General features: G+C 36.5%; 1 protein-coding gene across 4 annotated transcripts; it reads right to left on the minus strand.

The window, feature by feature from the left end:
• On the minus strand, positions 1-8,453 carry LOC103712243 (putative pentatricopeptide repeat-containing protein At2g02150). 4 transcript variants are annotated; one of them, XM_008798721.4, is made up of 4 exons: positions 5,828-8,453; positions 5,155-5,211; positions 2,203-2,404; positions 1,276-2,117 (listed from the first exon to the last, which is right to left on the minus strand). In XM_008798721.4, exon 1 carries the CDS (start codon positions 8,301-8,303, stop codon positions 6,078-6,080), a length of 2,226 nt encoding a protein of 741 aa, XP_008796943.2. In that variant the 5' UTR covers positions 8,304-8,453; the 3' UTR covers positions 1,276-2,117; positions 2,203-2,404; positions 5,155-5,211; positions 5,828-6,077. The 4 variants fall into 4 exon arrangements, with proteins under 4 accessions (XP_026662438.2, XP_008796943.2, XP_008796944.2 ...); XM_026806637.2 differs by lacking the exons at positions 1,276-2,117; positions 2,203-2,404 and adding an exon at positions 1-563; XM_008798722.4 differs by lacking the exon at positions 2,203-2,404.
• Positions 8,454-10,976: the final 2,523 nt, after the last annotated feature.

Here is a 10,976-nt window from a genome sequence, read left to right on the forward strand (position 1 = left end):
AAAAAATTTGCAAAGCTCTAATATCCATAGGGCTAAGGGAGTGGAAGATATCTAGGGTTCCTGAATAACATCAATAGCATCCCTAATACCAACAAACTATTTAAGATTAGAATACACCAACAAGGCCAAAGATCACATCTTTCTCCAAATAGGAGAACAATTTTGAGTATTCACTTGGAGTACTCATGAATGAAACCTACAAACCGTCTTTCGCCAACCTAAACCTTAACAGCATGTACGAGCCCCATAAGAAATTCCTGATAATTCCGTCTAACCTCAACAGTATGCCTCTCTATGCCCAAGACTTTTGGCCGCCATCGGTCTCATCTCCCACTTGCCTCGAGCCATCATCATCTCCTCCTCCAACAGAACTAAAGCATCAGAGAAATAATCCTGGTGGGCGGAGATCTCTTCCTCAATTATCTCGCAAGTTTGCCATGGCTGCTGCCACTGCCCTTGAACAACTCCTCTCCACAGTCGGAATCCAGAGCCACTGGCCACCATGCATGGTTTGTGAGTTGAGGTCAGATTGTCACCGACGGCCACCATGCAAAGCAGGAGACCTGCACGAATGTCAAAGCATAAAGATTATGTAATCTGGGTGATGGCATGTAAATATATAAGGAAGGGGTTCCTTATACAAAAAATTATTATGCTTTCAAACAAATGAACCCCTTCTATTTTGGCACCATAGCATCTTCCCAGTTTTGTTTTTCTTTTCTTTTTTTTGTTGCTTTGCTTTGTTTTGTTGAAGAGGAGGGGGGTGTGGAGGTGTTTAAAAGGAAAAATAGTCATGCTGTAGCTTTTCAAATAGAGTTTTCCAAGGATTGTCTTGTAAGAGCTGGAATACACCACAGCAAAGCAATAAGAAACAAGAAAAGGTAAAGCTGAAACCATCCAGCACAAACGAACTTCCATCAACATTCATATCTGAAACTCCCTAATTCTGGCTTATATGTTGCCCGAGCACCTTCTGTTTACTCATGATTTTGGAGCTTTGGAATGTTTTGGAACTCTAATGCATACATGAAGGCAAAGGGTCTGAAAGCCTTACCAAGTTCTCAGCTTTACAACAGACTTTGAACTTCCAGCTTCCCCAAACAAAAATCAAATTTCTGCATAACCATCCCAAACTACAACTTTTTTCGAATCCTTAAGCAACTAGTTCTATGATCAACTTCTATTGAAAGATGTGACCTAATAAATATTAATTAGCAAGTAGAAAGATGCAGAGTTTGCGATCTGATTCAAGGATCATAACACTCATGACAAAAATTTGCAAAAGATGCTTCATTGATTAAAATTTTGAATGTTCGATAATGCTGTTATTCACCTTCTGTTTAACTTCATGAAACTACTAATGTTTATATCAGAATTGTACAAGATTGAATAGAATACAAAATGTAAGCTTATTCCTCTGAAGCTCAAGGATTAACGGCCAGTATACCAGAGGCCCGGTGCGTACTCAGTTATCTTAAAATAAAATTATTGGTGTAACCATCTCTTCTTTCTGTCTGAACAAGTAGCTCCACTCGGCTCTCTTTAATAACACTTCATATAATGGTGAGGGTTCCCAGTGCCAGCGAAGGTGCCAAAAAAGTGCCAATACACGCTCCAATAGTCTCTACCCGGAAAATGTTCAGTAGGTAAGAGATAAACAGTTAAAGGGTCTTGACATACTAAACAAGTTCGACCGGAGCTGGCTAAAGTTGCCAGGACAGCATCTGTTAGCTTGCTGTTAAAGCTGAGACCAACTTCAACGCCACTAGGACTTCCATCCACAGAAACTTTTAAATGGTTCAGGCTGATTAGTGCAAACCATCACATGCACAACTCAATGGGCCAGCTCCAGCCTTGATCCAGAGATCCAGGTAATGTCCTTTATCATGCAATCTTTAGTCATGCTTGGAAACCACACCAGGCATCAGATAGGATCATGCCCACCCTGAGCAAAAGCATCTGCTGCAGAGCAACTAACTACAGTATGAGAGTCTGAAAATGCCAAAGATGTTGGAACCCCCTGACAGGGTTCAACATATGCTCACTGGTGAAAACAGTTCCAAGAAAGTTGGCCTTGGATCCCACCAAACTGCAGGACTTCAGTATCAAGTAGACCACTGCCAACAAAATGGTTGAGTTTCACTTCATTTTTCTCTAAGAAAAAAGCTGATCTTGAAACAGCATGTCAAAAATAGAACTGACATAGCATAAAATCCAGAAGTTACTCTTCTTGGTGCAAAATTACTAAATTTTTGATGATTATATGCAGAGTGCACTCTACATATTGTGCTCAATGTAGCTTAGTGCCAATTCAACATATTGCTGCTATTGACTCCTGGCTCCACTGTCCTCCACTCTCCAGATAAGAGAGTTTACCAACTTACTAATTGTAGGTCAATGAAGCCTGAATAAGAGACACACATGTTATTTGACATGTATAAAGCTATCGAGTGCTTTAAATTGTCATGCAAAAAATGATATGGCTCACATTTAATCAATCTTGTAACACTATTATTTTTTTTGCTGAAGTTCACAACGAATGAATTTGAAATTGTTGGCCTCTATTTTGTGAAACTTGAGAACCCCATGTGTGTAGCAAGTGATCAGTATTACTCATATTGCTGGTTCAATGTCTGAACTCAATTTTAATATAGGTTGGATCCAAAGCCCGAATGAAATCTTCTTGCTATTTTTAATTTATTCGAATTTGATGTCAGGGATCTCAGCCTAGAAATACTTTAAAATGTAAAACATTACTAAGAATACAAAATAAAACAAACATATAAAATTTTTTAAAAAAACTTAAGTAACATATACAACATGCATCATCTTAAAGGATATGGCTATAATGATTCCATTGTTTAAGGCATCAGCTTTCGTAAGAATACTTAAAATAACAAAAGAATGATTCGCAATAATGAAGATTGATTTCAAAGACATGATTCACCAGTAAGCCATGAATAACAACTCTCGAAAATGAATACAAAATTATTAAACTATTAGTAAATCTAATTACTCAAGGACCATGTGTGTGTGTTCCTACAGAAATTGGCAAAATCTCCAACTTCTGATTTGTTAATTAAAACATATGGTGCATCAAAAGAGTCTCTTGTTAATTTTTTTCAATATATGGTTTCTTTGACAATTTCATGAAAAATAACAAGATATTACATACGTAAAAGTCAAAAGTAGTAATTCTACATGTCTAATTTTTAATTAAATAAAAAAAAAACAACACTAACTAAATCGATTTTTCTTGATCTTTATGAAAATTGTCTTCCTAAAGTTTGACTAATTTTAAGGATTTTACTGAACAATTTGCTCCTGTCCAAGTGACTTTGAAGCCCTTTTCCCAATTCTCATACTTTTAATATATATTTGCTTCCCTTTCCCTTTCATGACTCATCAACCAAAGCACAAATCTCCCTCCACATGGGGTCATAGGTTGCCCATGTTCATACCATCATAAATGATACCTAACAAATACTGTGCTTGACTAGTAGTTAGTGATCCACGTAAGCTTCCTTTAAAATACTCATTTCTGGTTTTCTCTTTCCTAATATGAATCAAATTCAGCATTCCATATCTGTTAGAGCATTCTATGCTCATATTCCCCCAGCCCAAAATTTTGATTTAGATAATAAAGCTGGTGCATAGGTCATAAAAATTTCCACTATTCATATCATTATTCAAAAATATCATTCTAGAGGCACATGTTGCATGACATTGTCATCCACCCTACTGGTTTCATATGAGACATGCTTGTCTATCTCTCCATCCTCTTGTACAAAGCTGGCCATAAAATTGTTGATAGGTATACAAGCAAACCTAAGTTCTATTCTGCAATGAGATTTCTCTCTTTGTAACCATCTTTTCTAACCTCAAATTAAAATAAGGCACGTAAAAGACAACAGCTTCACATATATGATGATTGCGAGGAAAATGTGTCATATCCATATTATCATTGGAAAAGGTAGGCTCATAGACTATATAGAACTAAGACATGCCCGCCTTACCCGGTCTAATTAGATGCAGTATCAGCTTATGTACTTGTAATTTCATTACGTGACCAGCTGAGCTTAAACAGCACAATCACATGATATAGCCATGCTAAGAGCTAACTATGACAATCATGATTGACTTTAGTAGAGCATAGTACAAAAGTGCACTTTGATGATCATAATCTACTTTTTACCAAAAAATGATCATAAATCATGATTGTACTCGCTAGTTCATCACTTTATAATGCTAATGCTGTATAATTAATATAACAAAAATCGGTCAAATTCAGCATAAAATAATATGTATTCTAAAAAAATGAAAATGTGATTGGCTTCTGCATGTTAACATCATGTTTCTTGGCGGTAGATCACTAGATCCTGGTCCAAGATGATTGTTAAATCCTGTCTATAAATAATGCAAAAGAAAGAAATTAATACAAGGCTCTCAAGATAGCCTGTTTCCTAAATCTTAAGCAGCACATGTATTGCTCCTTAACAACAGGAAGCGGTGCACAGAATCTTTTATGATTCTATTACCAGGGCTTTTTTAATTTCCTGAAAGTTGTCACACTGCATAAACCTGCTGACAGTAACATGAGCCGTCTTTGCAAGTATAAACCATTCACATAATGGTGCATTTTATTCGTTATACAGGCTAGGTTCATCTGATTTAAGATGGCGAGCAGTTATAATTCCTAAAATAAACTTTTCCATGGTATATAGTATTAGAGTCAAAAAATTAAAAAAGAAAAAAAAGATTGGCTTTTGCAGCTTGTCAAAAGGCAAATGTCATCTGTTAGCAGTACAACTTAGCACACAATGCTTGTTAGTGACATTTCATGAGCCATCAAGCAAAGGAACTCATCTCAGGCTCTCATCAAGCACTTTTCACTGAAATCTGATTCCTATACACTACATAGGACACTTCTAACCAGCAAGAAGTGGTATACAACATCTCCTAACTAGCCAATGTGAGCCTCATACTTAGTTATCCATTAGGTTCTGATGTTGAGAGGATCCAAGTCCATTTGATGTAGCATGAAAGACTAACGCAAGCATAGTGAATACAGACATCTCCACAATAAAATGCAGAATAGTAAAAATGGGAAGTAAGATTGAATTATATAAAAGGTAATCTTGAGCAAAATACCACCTCAATCATGGAAGAGGCTTTAACCGGTTTGCGTATCTTGAGTGGAGATCACCATCGCTGGAAGAGGAAAAAAAAAGGATTTATACTATCAGTATCAATTAGGATAGAAATCAAGTACTAAAGGATATCATGCATCACATAGGATTGTTTTATGTTTCTTTCATCTAAATCAGGAAGACTGGAGGAAGACTGACTATGACTGCTTGAACAGTTGACATGATGTTGCAGATCTAAACTTCCAATAGTGAAGTTATGCAAATGTGTAAAAATTATGAAGGGGCATAACGACCATTTTAGGACCACACTTTCAAGCAGGACATAATGAACTTCAATGCCATGCAGCTGCTTGCTTTAAATTATGCAGCAATTCGACAACCATATAATATTTCAATAGTATCAGAGTTTAAACTTTTTAAGACACAGGAAGAAGGAATCTAGACGAAGGCCCGTTAGGAAAAGGATTCAAAACTGTCAAAACATTACAATGAGAGATACGGACAAAATGCATAAAATCAAAATGCAGTTTCAATTTTTTAGGGGGACAATCCCCCCTGCACCAAAAAAAACCCCAAGGGGAGAAAATAGAGAGGGAGAGAGAAAGAGAGAGAGAGAGAGAGGAACAAATTAATCCAACCACCAATTAGTATGTAATTGTTTGATTTAGCAAATTTACCTATGCAGCATGCATGTCCATCCCAACAATCAACTGATGGCTTGGAGACCAGAAAAGAAAGTAATCCAGAGAGTAATCTGGTGTCAAAAGTAATTTCTCCATAAATCAAAATCACCAAAATAATCTTGGTGACTTCCTTATAGCTTAGATCCCATGAATCAAAATACCATGGAGTCATAACAACCAAAGATATATCTTATGGTGTGATACCAACAAATTAGTCCTGTATATTCAATTCAAATATGACCTGTCAGCAGTGGTCACTTGCGACAGCATCATCTTTTGGGCGAGGGATTACACCCCTCCTGCTCATATCATTTTGTAAATTCAAGACTTCGTCCATATTTCCTAACTTTTGATACTTGCTTATAAGACAATTATAAACAGCTATGTCAGGGTGAACACCATTACTGATCATCTCTGCCATCATACTCCTTGCTTCTTGCATCTGATCATGATTGCAGAAGCCCCATATAAAAGAGGTGTAACCATGCAGATCTAGCCTTAGACCATTCTCTGTCATTTTGTCCTTCAGAGCAAAGGCCTCCTGAAGATTTCCCTGCTTCAAATGTCCATCTATCAGAGATGTGTATGCAACTTTGTCTGGAGCCATCCCATTTCCTGCCATTTCTTTAAAGAGTTTTTTGGCTTCTCCTAAACAACCATTTTTACATAGACCATCAATGAGGGCTGTGTAAGCCAACACATTAGGCTGCAAACCCAAGTCTCTCATTTTGTCAAAATGGTAGGTTGCTTCACGAATTGATCCTTGTTTACATAGTCCATCAACTAATGCACAGTAGGTAACAATGGAAGGAAGCATGCCGCGATCTAGCATCTTGTGAAGAAGACCAAGAGCCTCTGAGGATTTTCCTGCTTTAAAACAAGCATCCATTATGGTAGTGTAGATGACATGATTAGGCTTTAAGCCACATTCATCCATCTCACTGACCAGATGTTTGGCTTCATCTATCCTTCCATCCTTACAAAGACCCCAAATAATAGTACCATACAGCGACGTATCGGGTTTAATCCCCTTTCCCTTCATTTCGGTTAGAAGACTCACTGCCTTCTCCATGTTTTTACTCGCAAAATGCCCATGAATCAGGGCTGTGTACACCAACTGGTTGGCGGCTACACCAGCTCGTTCCATATCTTGCAAAACTTCCTCTGCTTCAACAACCTTTTCCGCCTTACATAGGCCATCCACCAAAGCAGTGTAAGTCACAACATTCAACTCCACTCCTTCCTGCACCATCTCATCAACCAGCACCAAGGCTTCCTTGAGATTCCCAGCCTTGCAATTCCCATCTATCAGAGAAGTATATGTAAACTCATTAGGTGTGAACCCTCTCACCTTCATGTCCACCAAAAACTTGACAGCCTCCTGCATCATACCTTCTTTGCAGAAAGCATCAATGAATATGCTGAATGTGACCACATTGGGCTTCACATCATTCCTCTTCATCTCACTAAGATATCCAAATGCCTTTGGTAGGTTTCCAAACTTACAAAAACAGTTTATAAGTGCATTATAAGTGATGACATCTGGCTTGCAACCAGCAACTTTCATCTCTCCCAGAAGCCGTTCTGCTTCTTCCAACTCCCCATGCTTCCCATGCCCATCAATGAGGGAGTTGTACGTGACCACATCCGGCAAACAGCCCGTCTCCTTCATCCTTAAAAACAATCCTTTAGCTGCCTTCAAATCCCCCTCCTTGCAGAAGAAATCAATCATAATATTGAACGTAAACACAGTTGGAGCCATATTCGACCTCAGTATATCATCAAAAAACCTTTTTGACAGGTCCCCATTTCCCGATTTTGCCAGCCGCTGCAGCAAATTGTTGCAAGATCGCATCTTGGGCAGAACCCGGAAAGTTCTCATCCTATAAAAGCAATCACTAGCCTTCTCGAGTAAGCCCAGATCCGTCAAGACCCCAAAAAGCGCATCGAACACTCCATATCCGGGATTGCCAAAGTCCCTTGCAGTGGCATGCAGCACATCGACGACACTCACAGCATCAGGCAATGCCTGGGGCAATAAAACAAGCTCTTTGAGGACCTGCTGAGCCTGGGAGTACATCCGGCCATTGAAGAGGACATGGGCAGCGACGCAGTAGGTCTCGACAGTGTGGTGGAAGCCGGTCTGATTGCCGGCCCAGACGAAGAATCGGAAGGCCGAGCGGGGGTCCTCTCTGAGCTCCCGAAGGACGATGGAGACCTTGATGGGGGCCAAGGCGGAGGAGAAGAGGGCGGCGAGGAGGGGGTCGCCCCACCGGCCCTGGGCTACGAGGGCAGGAATAAGGTCGAGCTCGGTGTCGCCGGGGGAATTGGGGTGCTCCGGCGGGAGGTGGAGGCGAGTGGAGAACAGAGCGGTGGCGAGGCAGAGGAGGAGGGGGTTGCCAGGGTTTCTACGAGGGCGGCGGAGGGCGGCGAGGGATAGGGTGCGGAGACAGCCGGTGAGATTGGCCATCTCCCTGGGGCTACGAGCCGGGGTCCGATGGCGCCATTACAAGGGCTTTTTTTAGCTCGGGGAGAAGGGGAGGGATCGCTCTTCTTCTTCCATAAGGGAATCTGGGTGGGCTAGGGTTTGCATTTGGGTCTTCTCCGATAACGGCCCGGAGAAAAGACCACCATATTAAAAGCGTATTGAAGAAAAAAAAGAGAGAAAGGTGAGAGACAAAATTCAAAGCATTAAAAAAATAAATAAATAGTACGTTAGAAATTAATAGCGAGAAATATATTACAAGATTGCAAGTCTAAAAACAATTATAGACTTAATTCAGATTAAATATATAAAAAATAAAAATAAAAAAAATTGAGGAGGATAAAATTAATGAAAGCATGGAGAAGTAATTTGATAAGCTATTTAATAAAAATTATATAAATAATTTAGGATATCTTACTAGTTCCATTTAGAATATAAATATTAAGTATATATATAAAATTAGAGTATCTGATATAAAAATGACTATAAATAAATGAAAAATATAAAAATGATTGAATCCTTTCTCTCTTCTTGATATTTTATTTTTTAATTTTGTAAGATTCATTTTAAAATGGCATGATCCTTCCATTTTATCAAAGAAAAAAGTTTGATGAACGAAGGAAGAGCGCTATAACACCAATTTATAAGAATAAATATGATATTTAAAATTATTTAACTATCATCACATAAAATGTATGAATCATACTATGAAACTTTGAGAGAAGATGATTAATCATACAAAAAGATGTGGCACAAAAATACTAGAGAACTAATTTAGTTTTATGACAGGAAGGTCGACTATAAAACTTGATTTTTTCTTTCAAAGGCTAATGAAGAAATATAGATAAAAAAGTTAAGATTTCGTATAGTTTTTATTGATTTACAGAAAAAATAAATTAGAATCTTTAGAGAAGTCTTACGGTAGCTATTCTAAAAAAAAAAGAAGAGAAGTTTTGATTAAATATACTAATATGATTAAGGATTTGTACAATGGAATGGTTATTAGTATGAGAATTTCTAGGAATTATACTAGTGAGTTTGTCTATCGAAATAAATTTACATCAAAGATCAACTCTAAGTTCTTATCTTTTTGCACTAATTATAAATGTACTTACTAGACATATTCGGAAGATATTTCTTCATGCATGTTATTAATGCAGGAGGATCATTGAACTTGATATAGACTACTTTAGCTATTACAAGTATGGCTAAATAAGGTTCAAAAGCGAGATCGACTACATTGAAAAACCAAATTATGTGCTAAACTTTTAATGGTTATAACTTGGCCATATCATGCTTGATTGAGATAATTTTTTTTCAAATCAGATAACTTTTCAAAATGTACAATGTAGTGTCACCTTTTTAAAAAAAGGCCGCGCAGCTAGTAATCAAGCCCAAATTCCATCATTTGGGCTTTGAAATGAGCCGATCAAATAGAATTTTTTTTTGAAAAAGATTTTGACCAAACGTATCTTGTAATCCAGAAAGATTATAGTAGAACGATAGAAGGCAAAGTTGATGTAATAGCCAAAATCCACTTCCTGTAAGAAATTTAATTTTTTCCATATTTTTATTTCTACTACTTATATCTATTTTTGGGATGCTAGTTCTATTCAAACTAAAAGAACAATCCGATCCAAATAGTATAAGGGTGGATCTTGTTATTATAAATAGAGGCCATGTACTTTTGTTTTTGTATTATCAATAAAAGAAATAGAGATCTAAACCTTACTTTGACTATTTTTTTCTAAATTTGTTTTGAGAGATTCAAATTAAGTGGGTTTAGAAATTTTTTTCTTCTTTTTATTAGATTAGTTATTTACAAATGATATAATCTTAATAAATGAAACAAAGGTTGGAGTTAATCGTAAGTTGGAACTATGAATGAGTATATTTTTCTAATCTAAGATTTTACATTAAGTAAGACTAAGCTAAAATACATGGAAGACTATGAAATTTCTAAGAGTAATTATTTTTTGGTATTTAGTATCAATTATTCACAAGAAAGTTGAGATTGAAAAGGATGTTACCTATAGGATTGAAACATGTTGGATGAAATAGGGAAATGTAATAAAGATATTATGTGATTGTAAAATATCTGTCAAGTTGAAGAGAAAATTTGATAAGTTAATCATGTAACCAAATATACTTTATAGTATAGAATTTTGGCAAGTTAGAAAATAACATATATATATAAGATGTTTGCCATCGAATTGAGAATGTTCATAAAAAAGAGAGATTGAACAAGATATTATCTATAGAATTTAAGCATGTTGGATAAAATAGAGTGGTGCAACAAAGATATTATATAATCATAAAATACATATCTAGTTGATGAGAAAACTTTATAGGATAACCATGTGATGAGTTATGCTTTATGATATAGAATAGTGATTACTTAGAAAACAATATATGCACAAAATAAGAATGGCCGGATTGGGCATGTTGAGATGAATATTGATAATATAAAAAGAGATAGAATAATAAATAAAATCATTCATAGAAAAAGTAAATGCAACATTAATTGAGAACAAATTAAAAAAAAGATGATCTAGAAGATATTAAGCCTTAGTTAAATTTAGATAGATGTGTTGAGTTCATCTTTTCCAATGTAATTTTAAAATAATTATTTTAAACAATATCTACTTATAATTTTGG

This window comes from Phoenix dactylifera, chromosome 17, assembly GCF_009389715.1.
Source record: "Phoenix dactylifera cultivar Barhee BC4 chromosome 17, palm_55x_up_171113_PBpolish2nd_filt_p, whole genome shotgun sequence".
NCBI lineage: Eukaryota > Viridiplantae > Streptophyta > Magnoliopsida > Arecales > Arecaceae > Phoenix > Phoenix dactylifera.

Coding starts and splice junctions, on each gene's coding strand:
- LOC103712243 (XM_026806637.2), bottom strand. CDS start 8,303: ATGGCCAATCTCACCGGCTGTCTCCGCACCCTATCCCTCGCCGCCCTC.